At 50.3% G+C, this 21,408-nt stretch overlaps 1 protein-coding gene across 1 annotated transcript in view; it reads left to right on the top strand.

The window, feature by feature from the left end:
• Trabd2b (TraB domain containing 2B) overlaps window positions 1-21,408 on the top strand; it is a 205,388-nt gene that overhangs the window by 170,902 nt on the left and 13,078 nt on the right. The window contains exons 3-4 of the mRNA XM_004663248.2: window positions 6,201-6,347; window positions 12,776-12,950. Of these exons, the coding sequence (XP_004663305.1) occupies window positions 6,201-6,347; window positions 12,776-12,950 (322 nt within the window). The remainder of the gene's footprint in view (window positions 1-6,200; window positions 6,348-12,775; window positions 12,951-21,408) is intronic.

Here is a 21,408-nt window from a genome sequence, read left to right as displayed (position 1 = left end):
TTATCATTCTGCATGTCACCTATACAGATCTAGGAACCTAGCCTCCTCCACACTTAGGCCATATGGTGCAGACTACTTTGATCCACAAGCCTGCACACCATGTACTGTACTGAATAGCGTACACAGTTGTAGCCCAATGCAAAGATTCATATATCTAAAAGCAGAAAAGGTATAATAAGAAATACTAAGTCAGTGCCGAAGACATGGCTTCTCAGTTAAAGGCATTTGCTTGCAAAGTATGATAGCCCAGGTTCAATTCCCCAGTACCCACATAAAGCCAGATGTACAAAGTAGCAAGTATCTAGAGTTGTTTGTATTGGCAGGAGGCTCTGGAGCACCCATCATCCCAACACACCCTCTTCTCTCTCTCACCAAAAATAAAATTTTAGAAAAATACTGAGCCAAATGATTTGTTTTACTCCATTATAATCTTATGAGGTTCACCCCTAACCAAAACATCATTATGTGATACATGAATATCTCCCTCCCACATTTCTCACCCTCTTGTGTGTATGTGAAGATAATGAGACAGAGAGACAGTGATCACAATTATTAGTTGCAAGAAATTGACTCATACATATGGAAGATGATAAATCCAAAATCTGCAAGGTGGGCTGCTAGACTGAAAAGCTAGGGAAAAGCATAAGAATACATACTACAGTTCAAGTTCAATGTCAGCCTTCTAGAATGTTCTCTTCTGCCAAAGGAGTCATACCTGTTCTCTTAAGACTATCAGCTGACCAGATGAGTTTCAACCACATTGTGGAGAGTAATCTATTTTCCTCAAGGTTTATTGATTTAATTTCAATCTCATCTAAGAGATAGCTTTATAGAAACATCTAGAAAAATATTTGATTGACTATCTGAGACTTGGCTCAGCCAAGTTAACACTCAAAATTAGTTATCTGAAGTCTGCCTCTTGTGGTATACCTTCATAAGCCATACCTCACTCTAAAATAGAGGCAACAATAAGATTATAGTTCTGTCTCACATGGAACAGTTATCAGGTGTGCAACCAAAAGTGCACTCGAGGATACTGGGCATTCGTTTGTTCCTTATTCTTCCCCTTGACAGCCTGTAACTTAAATAATGTGATAAACATTAGCAATACTTATCCACATGATAGAAAATCAACACAACTATGTTATATGGTAAGGAACAGAGCAAAGGCATTTGAGGTAGGTGCACATGGATACCCACACTTACCTTAAACACAAAAGTAAATGTATTCAGGGCTGGGGATGTAGCTTAGTTGGTAGAGTACTTGCCTAGCATGCTAGAATCCCTGGGCTCAATTCCCAGCCCTGCATAAACTGGGTATGAGTGGTACATACTCATAATCCCAGTACTTGGGAGGTACTTCTGATTCTCCTGGAAGATCAGTTCAAAGTTAGCTTGGCTACATATCAAATTTGAGGCCAGCCTGGGATATATGAGACCCTATCTCAAGCCAAGTCTCAGATAGTCAATCAAATATTTTTCTAGATGTTTCTATAAAGCTATCTCTTAGATGAGATTGAAATTAAATCAATAAACCTTGAGGAAAATAGATTAATCTCCACAATGTGGTTGAGACTCATCTGGTCAGCTGACAGTCTTAAGAGAACAGGTATCCCTAACAAAATAAGGAGAAATTTTCATGACCATTACAGTCTTGGTTTCTGTAACTCACCACACATGGTAGCTTGTGGTACTTTAATCTTCTCCTCTACCACTCTGTTTGCTTCAGGGAGAGCCTTAGCTGGCCAAGTTTTGGAGCCTTCCTGGGGACCTCAACATCCATTGCTGAGGAATTTTGAAAGATCTACTGGAATCTGGATGTTGTTGTTTTCTGCTGATTCTAGTCAAAGGCACTGAGACACCTAAAAGATCTCCTGTATTCTGCACAACTCTCCCTCACCACCAGTGCAAGGAAGCAGGCCAGTCCCCATTGGTGTTCAGGTCCCATTTCCCAGCTGCACTGTCATCCTCCTCTGTCTACGGATGCAGAGGGTGAGGTCCTAGCCTTACTAGGAGGCAGCTTCCCATCTAGGTCAGAGGATCAGCACTGTGTCTGGGCCATGATGTTTATTAATATGTTACTAACTGTGGATTTTTTTATCCTGTCTACCCCCAGCAATACACTCTGATAGGGAGCCTTTTGTCTGTATTGTCATACCTGATGCCCAAAGCATCATGAATATTCGTTGAGCATGGCCAGATGGCTTGAGGCATTGCTGTCATTCACCTTGGCTTGAGGATTGAATAGCAGTCCTCATTGGTCTACCCCAACCCCAGCCTATTCCAAGGATGCTGTGTCCAAATCTTCTTTTCAGGTGACTTGGTAAGTGGGCCACCAAGTGCGCACAGGCCTCAGGATGGTCCAGACTATCCAGGACTGTTTACTGGACTTCTCTGGGGCAATAAACCTGTCCCCAGCCTCCTGGCGCCTGTCTCTCTCCATCCTAACCCCACATTTAAAGACATATTTAGATTTTGGGCCTACACTTAGCAGACCTCTTTGGCCACTCTGTGCCTGACAGGCCCTGCTGAGAGGGGGAGGGCACCAGGAGTGTACAGGGGCTCCTGGTGGCCAGAGCTCTGGTGGTCAGGGCTCCACACAGCCATCAAGGGAGAGTGCCCTCCCCTGCCCTGGACAATGTTTGTTATTCCATGTCACAGCCTTATCGTAAACATTATCCTAGTGTGGGCCTCCGAGGCTCGGTGCAGGGAAGGTTTATTGTTCTAAGGTGGCCAGAAGTGGAACACTTCAAGGTCTGGAAGTCTACACAGCACAGTGCTGGGGAATTCTGGGAGGGCAAAAGGAAGGTAGAAGTCAGGGTAGTGGTTCATTCCAGTGTCTGTGCCTCTGTCACCCTGATCATAAAGTCCATGCCATGCCTGCCTCCTACATGTCTTCTTTGTCCCCTTGATGGGAAGCAGCTGAAAGTCAATGCTAGCTGAATGAATTAATGAATGAATGAACCTCCCACTTGTTTGTTGGAAGCACCAAGAATGTTCAGGAAGGAAGATATGTAGCTTAAAGTCCTGCTGTGGGAACCTTGTGAGACAGATGAAGTTGAAAACCCCCGATGTCTTTTGCCAGTAGTTTGGCCTCTTCCCCTGAGCTCCCTTGGCATCTTACAGAGTCAGCATCCCTGTTGGCTTCCTCCCACAGAGAGCTGGGGGTGCCCCCACTGGCGGTAGTTAACTGAGAGGACAGGCTCTGCAGCTGGCCCAGATGCCCAACTCACCCACTCCAGCTTTGTCACCTGGGGAAGGTCCTTAACATCTCTTAGCTGAAGGATTTTCTTTTTTAAAATATATTTTATTTGTTTATTTGTGTGAGAGAGAGACAGGCATACAGACAGACAAAAAGAAAGCATGGACATGCTGGGGCCTCTTCCACTGTAACCAAACAAAGTCCATGTACATGTGCCACTTTGTGCTCTGGCTTTACATGGGTACTGGGGAATAGAGCCCAGGCAAGCTTTGTAAGCAAGAACGTTTAACCACTGTGCCATCTCCCCCAGCCCAGTTATTTTTACTTTTTTTTATCTTACCTTAGGACATCTGTAAAGATAAAATTATGAATAATTTAGAAAGCTCCTGACACACAGTAGATGATCACAAAGCCAAGGATCCTGGTGCTGAATGAGTGATGACTCCTTTTCAATTCCAAAGGGTAGGTATAGATGGGAAGCATGCAGGAGAGCACACAGGAGTCAGGATCAACACCCTGCCTTTTGTAGTATTTCTTACATGTCTACTCTTCAAGATATTGGAGAGCAAGAGCACACTGTGAGGCCTAGAGCAAGGGCAGTTCCATGGGATATGTGCCTCTGAAGGGGTCTGTGCACAGTGCTTTGTGGGAAGCACCAGACCCCCAACAGGGCACAATTAGGGCCACAGGCTTCCATCCTAGCTGTAAGACTCTCAGATGGCCTGGCCTTAGCTTCTTGTCTATAATACTCAATAGCAAGTGCCCCTGGCTATTTCATAAAGAGTCAAGAGAGCCAGTGGATGTAGTGGTAGGTACAGATACTTTGGGCCGTTCCAGTGGACAGAACAGAGATCCTACCTCATCAGACTTGTGGCCAAGAGCTAGGAGGTAGGTAGAGCCTGCCCCATGCACTTTATTGTGTGACCCTAGGAAAGCCCCATTCTACCTGCTCAAGATGTGTCCCTCTCATTTTTTATATGATGAGGGTGCAGAATGAGATCAGTGGTTCTCAAACTGGCCTCCAGACCTCCAGGGAGACCCTGCTACAGGGGAGGTCATTGAACTGGCAGGAGTTCCGCTCCTGCCTCCCTTCCATCGACCAGCAATGGTTCCATTTTTATCTGCTCCACATTTGGAGCTCTGAGTAAGATTTCTTTAGAAAACAACAACAAAACAGTATTCCATGGCTAAAAAGAATTAAAAACCTGTGGGCCAGATGACCTCTAGGGACACTCCCAGATCCAAGCTGGGAAGGTTTGAGGTTATTTTCTTGTAAGTTTTATTTAACTAACACGTATTCAACACTCACTCCATGCCAGGACTGTTCTTAACACCCTGAAGACTGTAATACACTTAATCCGCGGGAACGCCTCCCAGCTGTGTGAGGGCCACATCATTGCAGACCTGACTCCATGAGCCAGACCAGGTCCAAGGAAGCCATTTACCTTCCCTCCAGCAGGTCTCCTGGCGCCCAGGCCAGTGACCTCACCCGAGTCAGATGGCACCTTGTCCCAGCTCATCTAAGAAGCAGTAGGGCAGGTGTATGTAGCAGCTAGGTGTGGTCACAGGAAGTCTGGGTGTCCCAGGCCTTTTGAGGAGGAGCACGGATCAGCTCGACACGGATACTTTCGTCTGAGGCATGCACCATGTGGGAGGAAGTGCCTGTTGCCTTAGCAATGTCCACAGCAACAGGGCCACTTGCCTCCTGTAATCCATCCCCAGTCACTACGCTGCCATCGACACCCTGAACCAGATGGCTGCAGATCCTATTTCAGTGGTGGCGGCCAGAGCTGAGGGGTCTGGAGAAAGCCCAGAGGTGGGGTGGAGGGTCTGACCTCACCTCCAGCTAGCTCATTATGGGGAACAGCCTAGGGTTGCTGTACCCCATACAATCCTAGCTCTTTTGCACTTAACAGACACAGAGGCAAGGTGGAAGGGAGCTCATAGGCACAAGTTGGGCCCATGTCGGACAGACCCTGTCACACCTACATCAGGAGCTTTTTGTTCAGATTATGTGTCTTGATGAGAACTCCTGCCACATGGTGGTGGCATGCCCCCAAATGCAGACAGAAAGCCAGAGTTCTAGAGGCTACTCCTAGTAGTTTATGACACACCCTTGAACTATGATAGGACCACAACAGGTTATCAAAGTTCTAAAGCCAAACAGAGACAGCACCAACCTCAATGCTGGACGCTACAGATCAAAGAACTAGCAAGATGCATTTTCTATCTACAAGAAACTTATAGTCAGAAAATTATTGAGTTCAAGGCAGGCAGGGCTACAGAGTGGGACCTGTCTATAGCAAGCCAACAAATTAAAATAAATAAAATTAAAAAGAAGCCAAAGTAGACAGTCTCCAGGGCCTGTAAACCAAGGCCCTGTGCTCTGTGGAATCATGATGTTCAAATGTTAGGCTACTCAAGAATGGCTTGAAGGACTATTAGAGGGCCTGATTCCAGAGAGGGCATGCGTCTTCTGAATAGCACTCCATGAGACTCTGATACCTGGCAGCTGTGTCCCCAGGGCCAGGCATGGTGGCCCAGAGCACAGAGGATACATCTGCTGAGTACAAGGAATGGTTGGCTCTCAACACCTTGCTGGTGGGGGTCTCTGAGCCTTGACGAAGAACTGTACCTTTTGTTTACTTTCATTTGTTGTTTGCTTTGTTTCAAGATGCTTTTGGTTATAAAAATGAATCTACCTGTTCTAGAACACTTCTAAGCTCAGGAACACAAAGTAATCATGACAATGCACCCAAAATCCCAAACATAACACTCACCTAGCACATGAAGGGACCTGTGTGGACAGAGGGCCAGAGAAGAGAGCAGACTAGCTATGTTCAGAGTGACAGGTCAGGAGCAGGGAATGTGGTGACATTCCCTAAGTCAGCTCATGCTGGCCTCCATCTACCTTCTGCTTCAGGCCTGCTGCTCCCAAGTCCCAGAGGCCAACTGGTTCCTGAGCGCAGCCCTGATGCCCCTCTCTTTCCTTGGCCAGGTGCTGTTTGCCCTGAACCAGACCCTGCTGCAGCATGAGAGTGTGCGGGCTGGGAGCCTGCAGGCACCCTACACCACAGAAGACCTCATCAAGCACTACAACTGCGGGGACCTCAACGCTGTCATCTTCAACCATGACACATCCCAGGTGAGGTGCCTCCTCCTCTTTGACTCAGACCATCAGCTGCAAAGATCTCAAGTCAGGCCCACATAAGCCCGCCTACTAGTTATTACATGCCTACTATGGACCAGGCATAGACCAACACCTCTCCAGATATGTAAGCAGAATTGTTGGTATCGCCTTTATAGAGGGGAAAGCTCAGATTCAGAAAAGACAAGAGACTTACTCAAGGCACATAGCTTATTAGTTGTTGAATGATCAAGAGCAGTAACTTAGGCTGGACTGATGGCTTAGCGGTTAAGACATTTGCCTGCAAAACCAAAGGACCCTGGTTCAAGTCCCCAGGACCCACATCAGCCACATTCACAAGGGGATGCACACATCTGGAGTTCATTTTCAGTGGCTAGAGACCCTGGCACACCCATTCTCTCTCTCTCTCTCTCCTTCCCTCCTTCCCTCCCTTCCCTCTTCCCTCCCTTTCTCTGCCAAATAAATAAATAGAAATAAAATATTTTTTAAAAAGAACAATAACCTGAGTCAACTGTACATGGCTCTGGGAACTATGACATTGAAATTTTAGCCTAGAAGAGGCCTCTGAGAGGTTTCATTCTGCATTTAGGGAAATGAAGGCCCATGGGAAGAAAAACCAGGTTACCCTGAGCTAGAACTTAAATCTGTCCCAACACATTCTGACTTGATTTGAATCCTAAAACAAAGATTGCCACTGCAACAGTGAGAACAGGACAGTCTGAAGGGGATCAGTATGGTTGGCCCTAATAAGACTCCACCCTGCCTCTCCATACATGTCTGGTAAAGTCTAAGACACTTCATCCAGCACTCACGACCCTGTGGGACCTACACTTTACTGGCCTTGTCACAGCCCAGGTCCTCTGTCCCACAGACTGTCTTCACTCTAGGAACCTGTGAAACGTGTAGCTCTTTAAAAATGCTGCTTGTCCTTGGTACCTCTGAGCCTTTGTCCAGACTCTTCTCCACCCCTGGATTTCTCCCACTTGGCCATGGCCAACTATCGCCTCCTCTGAGAAGCTCCCTGAGCCCCTGGATGGAGCCAGGTACCTATGGTGCCCCAAGTTTCTTGAGTCATAGTACCTGAATGCCATTCACTCAGGAAGTTTGGATTAGGAAGCCATGTCCCTGCCCCAGACATTTCCTGGACTCCCCATTTTCTCAGGATTAAAACAAGTCTCTGCAGTGGACTGTATACCTCTCTTATGCCTCTTCTCTCAACACCATCTCTGCCTTCACACTTGGCTGTTCCCTCTTCGCAGATACTTTTCTCAGGTTTCACCCCAGCTCACTCCTCCTCTATCTTCAACATCACCAGCTAAGTAAGGCACTTGCCACGTGAGCATCAAGACCTGAGTTCTGATCCCCAGTATCCATGTAAAAGCTAGGCATGGTGGTGTGTGCATATAATCCCAGTTCTGGGGAGATGGAGACAGGAAAATCTCCAGTGCTTGCTGGCTAGCTTGTCTACCTGACTTGGTGAGTCCCAGGTTTTAAGACCCTGTATAAAATAAAATAATAATAAGGTGAAGAGCAATTGAAGATGGCATCCAACATGGGCCTCTGACCATAAACGCGCACCCACACCTGCACCCACATGCATACAATACTCATGTGCACCATGCATATACACCAAACACAGCACACACATAAGCATCACCCAATGAGACTAGCTCTATCCACCCTGTCCAAACTACGGCCTGACTTTATAATGTGGAACCAAAGAGGGCAGCTGTGTGAGGCTTATCCTCTCATGGGAAACCCCAGAGACCCAGGAAGTCTTTGCCCCATAGTGTGAGCAGAAGAGGTGTGTCTGGAAGCTGAGACAGAAACCACTTGGTAGATGGGACTGTACCTGGGGCTAGAGAGAGACAGAGGAGGAAAGATCCTGCAAGGCGAGAGGCCATAGAAGAACGTCCACTGGCCCCAGATGGAAGAAGAATGTTCTGGCAGAGAGAGCCTTGTATGAGCAAGCCAAAGACTGAGGGTAGCAGGGAGGGGTGAGAGCTCCAGGTGACGGCGAGCCGTGCCAGGGCCACGACGTTCTGTCTGTGCTTGCCCTCCAGCCTCCAGACGTGGCCTCCCCAAGGGCAGGGATGTGCTACCCATCTCCACATTCTTGCTGTCCCGGGACCTCCAGGCGCCGGGCACAGAGCAGGTGCCAGTGAGTGACTCTTGTGCGAGCCACTGTGGGCACAGCCTGTGCTTAGTGCATCTGAGAGGATGAAAGAGGAAGGAGCCGCAGAGGCTCTGTGTCTGGGGGCTCTGACTGTGGGGTGAAGGGGATAGGAAGGAGAGGATCCGGACTCCATGAGGCTTGGGGACCAGGGACCTACTTTTGGTGAGCCTCACCCTGTGTTGTTCACTAGGGGCCAGGCTGGGGTAACTCATGGCAGAGAGCTCCTGGTCACAAGTCTGATGGCATGGGGGTCAGGAAGGGACAGGACAAAGCTGGAGCGAGACTGCGCCCATAAGGTGGAAGAAGGAAGCACAGGGTGACCTCAGAGAATGATGAGCTCAGATTTCCTTTGAACTTCTAATCAGAAACACAAAAGTGGAATAAAGCTGCTAGGTTAGTGTGCCCAAATTCACATTGTAGTCCAGGCTACGTGCAGAGTGCACAGGCAGAAGCTAGCACCTCGAGGAGAGACTAAACTGTCCCCAGACACGGCAACATCTAACACCGCCATGGCCATGCACATCGGCCTATGCTGGTGCTGCATCTGCAAGTGGAGGCCTTGAAGTCTCAGGGGCTGAGGACCCAGAGGCTGTAAGGCTTGTCACCGTTCTGTAGTCAAAGAATCTGGGCTGGAGAGATGGCTTAGCGGTTAAGCGCTTGCCTGTGAAGCCTAAGAACCCCGGTTCGAGGCTCGGTTCCCCAGGTCCCACGTTAGCCAGATGCACAAGGGGGCGCACGCGTCTGGAGTTCGTTTGCAGAGGCTGGAAGCCCTGGCGCGCCCATTCTCTCTCTCTCCCTCTCTATCTAGCTTTCTCTCTGTCTCTGTCGCTCTCAAATAAATAAATAAAATATAAAAAAAAAAAAGAATCTTCAGGAACAACGTAAAATGGGAACTAGGCTTGAGAGAGATTGGGGTAGAATCCTGGCTCTTCAAGCATGGTGTGCAGAGCAGATGTACAGGTAGTGGAGAACAGGAGCCCCAGAAAGTTCAATCCAGGTCAGAAAGATACATGTACCTTGCTGCCATGTAGAAGATGACAAAGTGGCCTTCAGAGACCGGGTCAGGATAGGTGTAGGGCCTGGGGCCAACCAAGTGCACCTCTGGCTTAAGTGCTTGCCCGCCTCCCTCCCTCACTGTCCCCACCTTCAGTAAGACTGTGCCGTGGCTCTGCAGTACCAGGTCACTAGCACTGTTATTGGTCTACTGGTGGCCAGGGTTGGGGGAGGTCTCCCAGGAGCTTTTCTTGGGATTCTTGAGAGGTACCAGTAGCTACATATCTGTCTTGTCCTGAACAAACAGGTATGTAGCAATCTCTTCCAGCCAGGTCTGTCCTGAACAATCCAGGCCACACCTGCCCTATAGTCCTGCCTCCCTCATTGCCCTCTCCTGACTCCCCACTGAGATATAAGTATCATGGGGGACAACAAACCAATCCTGAAAGTGCTTGGTGGCCCCTAGCCTGACACAGAGCAGGACCCATGGTGGTTCTCAGTGGGTGTCTGCTGGGTCGATAGTTACAGCAAAGCAGGTGGTTGAGATCACAGTAATCAGCAGACCTGGGCCCTTAACCATCCCAAGCCACAGGTCTCACATAGCCGTGCTGAAATCCTCCCCCAGGTCCTCACTCCAGTCCTATTCAGCCTTGTCACCCATCTCAAACTGATCTTTCTAGGGCCCCAGGGACAGTATATGTCCTCTTCAAAATGTTATACATCCTGCACTTAAACTTGTCATGGGAGATTTAAAGCCCTGAACAAGTCTAATGACATCATTAATTTGCTTTCCTCCCAGCCTTGGCCCAAACCCAGGCCCCATCCTTGGCTCAGGGCCAAGGCCCATCAGCCTGAGACATGCAGAGAATGTCGGCCAGCGGCTGGGCAGCCAAGGGAGCTTCAGTGTCCAGTTCAACTGCTTCATGGCTTTGAAATTTAACTCATTTTCTTGTCCTTGTAAATATTTTTAGCTCCCTAAGGAGTGACAGGAGACACATCTCTGCACAAGTGCTTTCTGTGGGCAGGAAGCCCAGGCAGAAGGCCACATGTCCACAAGTCCCATGGACCTGTGGGAGAGGGGAGGGAAACAACACTTCCCTGGAGTGCTCTGATGGTTCTGAAACCATGTGTTTGTCCTCTCTGTCTCCAGTTCCTGCACAAGGCTACCCTCCACTGTGACATCACCAGCTAGGTGTATAATTCCAGAGCCCTTAGTGCCACGCACTGCGCTGCTTCCTAAAGCTGAGTCACTGGACCCCTGTAGCAATGTATGGTACCAGGGCGGACCCTGCGTCTCCGAGAAGCCATGTAACCTAGTCAGCATCAGGCCTCCAAAGTAGTCCACAGCCAGAGAGGGGCAGTGGTCCAAGCATGCTGGCCATATCACTCCAGAGCCTTCTCTTCTTTCACTGTCACCAGCCCGTTCATTTTTCCACTTGTGCATTGATTGAACAACCATGTATTTGTGGAATAATATGTTCTCCCATTATTTTCTACACCACAAAAATGGAACAAAAGAGCCTTTGAGGGGCATGTTTCCAGAAATAACCCCTCTAGTTATAAGCTCTGTTCTTACCCACCACTTGCACATGCACACACACATTTAGAAGTCTTTGGCGTTTCCTACAGCCGTGTTGAGTGTGACCTGTTTTGTCATCCCTTCCATAGTCAGGGAGGGTAAGATCTCTGCTCCTGGATTTGTCTATTTGCCAAACAAACAGTCCTCAGACATCAACTCTGTGTGGGCCCTGATTGGACATAAGAGGGCTGCTGCATAAACTATGTCGGTTGTGCACTGATCAAGTTGAGAAGACAGAGCCCTGACTTTGCCTCCCCCCAGAGCAGTATTAGGCTCAACCCCTTAGCAGGTGTCCTACCTCCCACTCTTCTTCTGGGTCTTGGCCAACAGATATCAGAGGCCAATTTTCAGGATACCTTGAAGGCTCAAAGGGTTCACTCTCTGCTTGCTTTCCCATTTTCCATAGAACAGATGTTGACAACCCAGAGGTGGCTAGAAAAGCCATGTTGTTGGGCTGTCAGGAACTAAAACCACCAGGAAAATTGTATTCAGGTTAGACCTCCATCAGTCTCATGCCTGTCTTGGGCGTTGTGCCTGGGTTGGTGGTGGTGGACATGGAAGAGGTGAGCCCAGGTGGAAGGTATTCTGGGAGCAAGAGCTTTAAGGCTGTTATGACATGGATAGGCTGGGAGGGAGGAGGTAGACCTCAGTTTCCCCAATGGCACACACAGTTTGGAGGTCACCTGGATGACAGGAACACAAGCAAGGTGGCTGAGGTCAGAAAGGGGCAGTGCAACCTTGTTTAGATTTGAGGACCACGGACGGGGCAGCTTCCTTGTACCAGGCCCTGGCAACCTGAAATGACCAAGACGCCATCCTTGAATTCAGAGAGGCCTCTGCCTAGTTCAAGAACACTTCAGCAGTGCTGTGGCCAGGCCACATACTGGGTATGGACAGTGAAGGGCCCAGAACGGGGAAAGCTGGTTAAATCCTAGGCAGCTTGATACAGGCATCATTATGGAAGGAGCTACAGTGCTGGAGTGGAAGTTTTCCAGATGAAATAAAGGCATCTGGCTCATGTCCTGGGAAGTGTGGAGCCAGGTGGGCAGATGGTGGCTCAGACATGGGGTAAACTGAAGGTGATGACCCTGTCAAACAAGGAGGGCAGCCACAGCAGCATTCCTCATCTCATTTAGTCCCCATGGTGACGTCAGTCTCTCCCACAAACGCCCCTGGCTCAGCAAAGTGGAATAACTTGTCCAGTGCATACAGCACCAGAATTGGATCTGAAGCAGGGTCACACTAACCGCATGCCCTGTGGCCTCCTGCAACACCATGCCGCTAAGTTGACCTGGCACACTCTCTTGTTGCACTGAGTTCCAGGCCAGCTCTGGGCTGGGGGCTGAAGTGAGAGTAGTGTGGAGCAGGCACAGCCCCAGCCTCCTTGAGCCCTCAGTTTCTGCCAAAGACACCAGGCAGACCCAAGTGGAGGGGAAGCCACTGGGATACACAGCCTGGCTCTGCCTTTCACTAGCTATAGCTGCATTGGTCTCTGGATCTTTTCCTTTGTGCTTGCTTCTCCTATAAAACCAGAGCTACGCTCAGTTCAGAGGGTTTGGACAGCCTGCTCAGATCTTAGAAAAGTAAACTGCCAGACCCCCGCTGGGGCTGCGCATTTATCTGATGCACGCCTTGCTCCGTTAAGACCTGAGCGAGGCCTCTATCTTGTCGTTGCAGCTGCCCAACTTCATCAACACCACTCTCCCGCCACATGAGCAGGTGACAGCCCAGGAGATCGACAGCTACTTCCGCCAGGAGCTCATCTACAAGAGAAACGAGCGCATGGGGAGGCGGGTCATGTCCCTGCTTCAGGAAAACCAAGACAAGATCTGTTTCTTTGCCTTTGGAGCAGGTTTGTCCCCAACCTTTACTTGTCACTGGAAGATTTAAGGCCCAGAATGCAGCTGGAAATGATGCCCAGAAGCAGAGCTAAGACCCTGACTCTTCACCTGCTTCTGGTCAAGGGTTCTCTTATCACAATGCTCACAGACAAAGCAGGGGGTCCCCGCCTGATCCAGGTGACTTCCATGGCCCCTTCAAGCCCCAGGAGAACATATGAGAACCCAGAACCAATGCCCAGCCTTGACCTGCCCAGCAGAATCAGGACCAAGGCTGCGAGCTCTGTGGCTCAGGGGGAAAGGATGAACTCCAATAGCCCACCATCCTGGCTCCAGACCCAGCCCAGCCATATGCCACATCCCCTTAGCTGGTGTCTTCTCAAGGGTTTAGTCCCTTTTTCAGCAAATGGGAGTGGCAGCAATAAATATTAGATAGTTGTTGAGTTAAACATATCTATGTTGTAGAGAAGTTGTGAGGATTAGGAACACCTGAATAACCTGCCACGTAGTTGGAATTCAGAATGGCAGTTCTAGTCATCGCTGTTATCACCATGAACTCAAGCGTCACTGTGTGGTAGGCCCTGAGCTTCTGGGGATCTGCCTCTTTCTGCTTAGGGAGCCCAGAAGTCTGGACACGGCTCCTTCGTCCCTTCTCTCTTTCCCCCTTTCTCTATGGGTGTCTCTGCTAACGATAGCACAGAAATGGCTATACTGGGGCCAGGATCTTGTATTTGCCTTGTTTCATAGTCAGCTTTTTCTCAGCAATTTATGACAGCACACATTTACTTCTCGCCACTTGGGTGGACAGACTCCGCATCATGTCTTGTGAGAATTCGGGGGTGGCTTAAAGACATGTTCACCACGCCTTCTGCCAAGCTCACTGCTGCTGCCTGCCCTCCCTGCCCCCTTCCCTCCCCACACCCCCAGGGTCAAACACAAGGTCCTCACAAATGCTCTGACTATGTAATGGGGTTGTTCACTATTTAAGCTCTGCACCCCAGCCCTCCATTCAGCCCCAAGTATGTCAAGGACAAGAGTACCAGAATAAATCTCTCTGGTCTGCTCTTCCCTGCCCACCTTCTGTCATCCCTAGCACAGTGAGCCATATGGAAGGGGCTCAGACCCAGATGCAGGCCATCTGGGACAATGCATTAAGGTCATAGAAGGTGAACAAAAAGAGCTCTGGGCTCATGTTGGAGCTCTGTACACTGTAGCCTCCGGCAAGTCTCTTTCCCCCATGTAGCCTCTGTGTACTCTTTCAGACAGGAGAAGCCACGGCTGGCTTGGATGGTCTAGGATTCCAGGCTAAGCTTCTAATACAGGTGTAAGAGGGAAGGATCTCACAGGAGCTGGAGGAGCTTCATGGAGGAGCCAATGTGAGCAGGACCTTGAATAACCACATGTGAGCATCGTGCTGTATAAGACCACATCAGAGCCCTGCAGCACAAGGTCCTGACAGATCCCTAATGTCTGCTAGGATCAGGATTCCAGCAGTTCTCAGTATTCTCATTGTTTTCTCAGAACCATGACCCTGCCAAATTGCAGGTTCTTAAGACTCCTCCAGTATCAGCTAGGACGTACAGGTAGACACTGTGCTCAGCCTGTCTCCTGATTCTATCACTATACCCTCTGCTCAGAGACAATCTCATTCATGCGAACTACTCCAGGCTAGGGCCCACCAGCCTCAGAATTGTCAGTGCTGGGTATACATTGCACATAGGAAGCCAGAGAGCTTTAGCGTTATAATGAAGTGATGGTGGTGATTCTTCCTGATGGCAGACTCCCCAGAACACCGCCCAGCTGCTGAGGCCCTCTGTTCTGCTGAGACAACCTATTCCCTCTTCTGCTGGGATGCCATGGTTTCCTAAGATTTTTCCTCCCCTGTCTCTTCTCACACAGGGTATATTGTCATCTCTTAGTCCGAGCTTCCCTTCTCAGTTCTGAGAAGATGCTCATTTCCATGTGTGGAATGAATGGATGAGTGTGATGACACTAAGGTCTCAAGCAGAAATGCCCCATGTTCCTCTCTTACTCCATAACAAAGCATGATTTAGAACCTGTCTGCTGCCCCAAGAGGGGAGCCTAGGAGTTCTGGCAGCATTATAGGTGATTTTTGGAAACTAAGACTGGATTGGTCAAAAAAAAAAATATCTGGGAATCATCTAGAAAGAGAGACCCTGGTCCCATCAGTGAAACCACACAGGCAGAGGCTAGGAGTGGAGGGCCTCGTACTAAACAGGGTTTTCAAAGAGAAGAGGCAGCAAGATGTTCAGAAAGACGATGGATACAAATAGGGCAAGAGAAGAGTTAAGTCAAAGACAAGAAGGTGATCAAATGAAATATCCTGCTATTGTGAAAATGCCTTGCTTGCTGAAATGTTCCATGTGGTTTTCTCAGAGCCTTACTTAATCCATCTGTATGACAACATGAAGTCTATAGTCCCTCCCATCACTAGAGTTCTACAGTCCCATGCTCTCAGTGATTGGTCCTGAAGGAGGCAGGCTGAGTCAGAGAAATCTTCTTAGGAAGAAAGGAAAGAGCTGAAATGACCCTTATCCAGGGACAGTGTCCGTCCAGTGTTTCTCACCACCCCCATAGCCCTCAAGGCAAGACCCATCCCCACTTCTTCCCATACCCCACTTGATTCTGTACTAGTGACCTCGGAACTCAGAGCTCACGGATAATCTATAAAGGACAGCCATGGTCCACACAGGGCCTTTGGAATCTTAGAAACAAGAAGCCATCATGTGTCTCCTCCCCTCTCAGACAGCACCCAAGTTTGCTACACACTCCCCAAGCAGAAGCATGGGGCCATAGCCTGCAGATGTGCTGCAGAATTTCCAACAGAAGTATTAAAAGAGCTGTGTCACCCTCCTGCACATGTATCTGGCAGTAGGCACATCTGCTGTGAGCTGCCATCCTTGGCCATGTGCCACATTTGGCCTGGAGCATTCTACTGGGCAGAAGGACATCCTGTGCTGGTTTGTGCCTGGCTACCCCACTCTGGAAAGGGGAGAGTCAAGAAGAGCTGCAGGCCAGTGGCCAGTGTTACCAGCTGGAGCTCCAAGGTGGCACTGTGAGCACAGAAGGACTGGAGAATCCCGGCGTTCAGCCCCGCACTCTTGGTGGGCACTGCAGAGAAGGCACGAAGAGAAGGCCTACACGGTGGGCTGTGAAGCTGAGCTGCTGGGGCGAGAAACCTAGGCTTCTCCCTGAGAAGCAGCTCTGGGTGGATCAGTGTTCGCTTCTCCTAGCCTTCAGAGTTCTCTTTGGTTTTCTTTTTGTTTTGTTTTGTTTTTCGAGTCTCACTCTAGTCCAGGCTGACCTGGAATACACTATGTAGTCTTAGGCTGCCCTCAAACTCATAGCAATCCTCTTACCTCTGCCTTCCAAGTGCTGGGATTAAAGGTGGGCACCACCACATCCAGCTGGAGTTCTCTTTGCAACTGGCCAGAGAGTCAATGGGCAGTGGATAAACAGCTCAGTGCCTAGCGCGGCAGCATGGCTCTACCAGAGTGATGCTATGAATCCACTGCTACGTGAGGGTCCCTGGTCCCTTAGAGACTACAGCCCTTCAGGAAGAGGGCTCCTACCCAGAACAGTAAGCCACCTGGGCAAGACGGTGACACTGCAGAGAAATTCCAGGTACTGAGGTTATCACTAAGTGGCAGGCTGAGGAGGGTGTGGGCCTCTGCTCCTGCCCACATTGCAGAGCAGCAGGGAACCCTGGGGCCCTGAGGCAGTGCATTAGAGGGAAGTACTTCTGAGGGTTGTGAAGCATCACTGCTATGGCCAGGACGATGCCTGAGCTGGCCCCTGCCACCCACAGTTACAGAACCCGGCACAATCCCTGGCCTGGCCTGGCCTGGCTTGAGCTGGCCCTGCACTTATTGCCTGGGGCCAGAGTGTTGGGACTAGGAGGAAGTAGGTCACCTCTGATTCATCTCATCTACTTCATCTGCACACGCACGCGCGCACACACACACACACACACACACACGTGTCTGGTATTCATTTGACATGCAGTAGATATCTATAAAGGCTTTAGGAGAAAGTACTCCAGTCCTTCAGGGTGTTGCTGATCAACACCACCAGGGCTCCTGCCTCACCCTGGGTCACACTGAGATAGGCACTAGCATCAATTTTGAAAGCATCTGTTCTGAATGACTCCAAAGCTCCAGTTCTGAGGATTTTCTATCTCAGAGGAATGGCTTGGTGAGGGTAAGAGGTGCTAAGAGGAAGTTCACATTCATCAAGGTCCTGACAAGGACCCCCTTGCTGCACAGACAGTGTCAGAAGGCTCCAGAAGGATCCTCACCAAGGCCCAACCCTTTCCTGGACAATGACCTCTACAAGTTTCTTGATGTGGACATACCCATGCCATGCCTGGGTTCAGGACTAGTTTTGCCCTTTCTGCCTGCATGACACTTGCAAAGTTCTGTTAGCTTCAGCATGGCTGTTGGGAGGTCGAATGAGAAGCAAAGGCTGCTTAAAAAGGCAGGAGCTCGGGTTCCATCCAGGCAGCACCACTACCGTGCATCTCCATGTCCCCTATGCAAACTTGCCAGCCTTCATACCTCCAATACAGCTCAACAGTTGCCTGGGAGGGTCTTTTCTGGTCCTAGCTGAGATCTGCTCCCTACTCTGTCTCCCTGTCACTTTGTCCCGCCTAGTGAGAATTCTACAGCTCGTCCCTCCTGCTCCAACCCCCAAGGTACCCACCTCCCCTTGTCCTTTATATTCGCCTGCAGAGCCCCCGTTGAGGCAGCACACACCAGTGTCTTACCCCTTCGCCTGCATGCTCTCACACCACTTCCTCATGAGTACCCTGTCCCTTCTCTGTTCCTCTCTGCCCGCTTCCTCTACAGCCCCTAGACTCTGCACCCTGACCCTCCATTACCACATAGCCTCACTCTGCTGTGTTCCTGTTGCTGCTTCCTCAGGGGTAGAAATCACAGTGTGGCCTGAGGCTGGCTTCTCATCTCAGTCCCCAGTGAACTGAAAAGGCCCACCCCTGCCATAGGAGGCCACAGGACAGGGAGGGAGGCCTGGCCTTCAGTGCCCCTTCACCTAATCCTGGGGAGATGAGAAGCCTTGGTGCCCCCAATTGTCCATCCTTCCTGTCACACTTCCTTGAGAAAACAAACACCTCTGTAGCTTGATATCTGACTGGAGGCCCTGGCAGTGAGATTCACATTTGAAAGTTTCCCTTGCATTAATTTCAGACGGAACATAAATACAGATTGGGATGCCTCTTCCAGGAGGAGAAAAATGGAAACCCGCGTGCTCACTGGAGAGAAAACATGTGTGCTGGCTGAGGGGCGCTCGCATTGCTCTGGAGCCTTTGTGGGAACATCTGGTTCTCCCCTCCTCTGCCTCCCAGCCCCCACAGCAGCCTTAAAATTGCCCTGTTAATTGGTGCATTGTTCTTGCTGAGCACTTACACACTTTTCTCTCCAATCTGCTGAACGTTGGAAGGTACACATATTTCTGACAGTTTCATGCCCCTAAATATGAAGTTAGCATCTCTTCAGTTGCCAGTACTTTGGAGTGGGCGTGTAGGAGCTTGCCTTGAACTGAAACCGCTCTTGGGTACAGCCCAGAGCCTTGCCTCTTAACCAGCTGTCTGACCTTGTGCAGGTCCTGTCCCCTCGCAGAGCCTTGGTTTCCTCATCTGTGAAGTAGGGGCACCTGCAAAGACTGTTTCAAGGACACAGTGAAGCTGCAAAACCCATAGGCTCACTGACTGTATTCAGGTTACACCACAAAGTAGAATCATGTAGGTAGGAGGCCTTAGGAGGATGGACCCTGTGTAGAGAAGTTGACACAGAGGGAAAGGAGGGTGTCCAAGCCACACATTTAGTTGGTGAGCTGGGCTTTGTGTCCAGGCTCTGCCCTACCCTGCCCGCTCATGTCACATGGTCAGGTGGGGCTGTCAGACTATGCACTCTGCTCCATAAGTCTTGGGCCCTGGCCTTTTTCTTGGCTCTGAAACATCTCAGTGCTGTACCTTTTCCTGTTTGTATATAGATGTCCTGTAAGTGGGCCCCTGGTTTATCTCAAGGAGACAGTACCAGCCCCACCGTTTTGAAGGCATGCACTTCCCCGGGCACTCAATCCTCTTTGCCTCCAGCTGAACCCACTCGTCCTGGAGTCACCTTTCCACCAGGCTCTTCACTCTCACTTCTGGCTTCTGGCCTCTTTCTCCTCTTCCTCCCTCTCTCCTTCCATCTCTGCCTTGGTGTCTTTGCATCTCTTTGCCCTGCCCTTGTCTCTTTTTGGTCTCCTCTGGCTCTGCTTTCCCCTTTCTCCCTGCCATTGCTTCTGTGTCTCCAGTATTTCTCTCTCTGGGTTCTTCTCTCCAGATCCTGGGGCTCTCTTCTCTTCCTTCCACCCTATGACCAGCTCTCTACTTTTCCATCTCCCTCTCTTTGTCTCCATGGCTCCCTATGCCCCACCCTCTTTTTGCTCCTCCACTGTCCTCTCGGACTCAGCAGATGAAATGGAACGTGTCTTCCTGCACAGAGCTGGCCAGAGAACAGCTGGAAGCTAGTGCTGGAGGGAACTGCTGAGCAGTGGCCAGGAGCCCCGGGGAGGCTGGGCAAGCCAAGCAGACTGAGCCCCAACACCACAGGGCCCCTTTGGAAACCTTCCACCACCTTTCTGCAGGTTCCAAAATGGGGGTGGTGCCTTGCTCAGGATTTCCAACCTTGAAGACAAGCCTACGCCCTTTCTGTCAGCCCCTGGGGACAGTATGCACTGGACCCTGACTTGATCCTGTACAAGAGCCAAGCCCCTGGGACTGATGGGATCTGGAGGAGCATCACCAAGGGCCAGGGCTGGGCTACAAGAAGGGCGAAGCTGGGTCTCCTGGGGACAGGATGAGATCATGGAAAGGAGGTGGAGTAACAAGCTGTGTCACTCATTCATTCAGCAAACACTCATGGAGCCACTGTGGTGCGCCAGATCTGGGCTTAACTCTGGGGACAAAGATGAATCAGGCACAGTCCCACCCTCAAAGAGTCCCCCCTCAGGTGTTCCTTAGGGAACATATTCCAACAGAGTCAGCTCTGAGGTATGGCAGGTCCGTTTAACTGCAGTGAGGAGAGGGAACTAGAGAACAGGGTGATTTCTGCAGTCTGGCAGGAGATGGTGGTGGCGGTGCAGTCAGGTGTGCTTGAGAGGTGACATAAGGGGTCCCTGGGGACTGTAGGAGGATGAGGGTTGCCATGGCTTGGCTAGCAATGGCTAGTAGAGGCACAGTGCCTGTGTAGAGAGAAGGCAAGGCAAACTGGGTTAGTGGGCACGGAAGGGGGTTGGGAGAAGATGTCCATGGGCCATTTGGGCAGCTGGCTCTGGACTAGGTGTCACTTCAGTGTTGTCAGTGTTGTAGGGTCTTTGACCTCATAGAGAATGTTATCGATGCCTGGAGTTGGAGCAGACTAAAGAGGAAAAAAGTTATGGAGCAGAATCCACTCTGGAATGCTTGCAGCTACGGGAATGCAAGGGAGGGCTGAGCAGAGCCAGAGATGCCCTGGCACAGTGTCCAGGGCCCCATGGCATGTTTCAGGTCGGCCCGTGGGACCCGTGCAGGACTGTGCTGAGCCCACATCCCTCAGACCTCCCCAGACGGCCCCAGCCTCCAGATAGTCTGTGGAAATTCCCTGCTGACCCTGTGCCACCTAAGGCTTACTTGTCCTCCAGCTTTTGAGGTACTCTGGGTTGTCACAGGGACCACAGTTGGGCCATGACACCTTACATTTGAACCCAGATATCTGTAGAGATCAAAAAGAACTTGCCTCACTGCCAGGAGGAGAGGCCAGGAGCTGCTAGCAGAAAGCCCTGGCGCTTAGGCTCTGGGAGCTACCACGCACTGCTCTCTTCCAGCCCAGCAGAATCAGAACAAGTAAGAGGGGACAGGACAGCTCTAGCCCAGCCAAGAACTGTCTTTAGCGCCTCTTAGGATGGCATGCCAGCCTCTCCCTCCTCCTGCCTCACTGGGCCTTCAAGCTGTCCCAGGCACAGTCCAGAGATCTATGTACCCATCTGACTCGTGGGATTAAATAAAAAGACTGGCAGAAAAGCCACCCAACCAGGATCACAGGCTGAGGGGGACTCAGAGCTAGGTTCTGCTGTCCTCAACACGCCAGGTCAAGGTCAAAGCTCCGCAGCCCTGTTCATACCTGTACTGACCATCCTTTCCATAGGTAGTTTCCCACCAGGCCTTGCATCCTCTAGACATGCTGCTCCCCTACACAGAGGCTCTTTCCCCAGTGCTGTCCATTGCCGTCCTCGCCCAGCTAGCAACGTCGCCTCCAGAAAGTCGGCCTTGTCCCCACACTGGCCTGAATGCCCTCACATGCCTGCACGATCTCCTCTGTTCTGCATCCCAGACGTCTAAAGGCAGATTCTGAGACTAAAAGGGCCCCGAACAGGTCTATGCCTGTCACACACTGTCCAGTACAGGGTGTG

This window comes from Jaculus jaculus, chromosome 5 (assembly GCF_020740685.1).
Source record: "Jaculus jaculus isolate mJacJac1 chromosome 5, mJacJac1.mat.Y.cur, whole genome shotgun sequence".
In the NCBI taxonomy this organism is placed as follows: domain Eukaryota; kingdom Metazoa; phylum Chordata; class Mammalia; order Rodentia; family Dipodidae; genus Jaculus; species Jaculus jaculus.
Note: the sequence above shows the minus strand (reverse complement) of the source record. Positions and strands in the feature narration are given on the sequence as shown.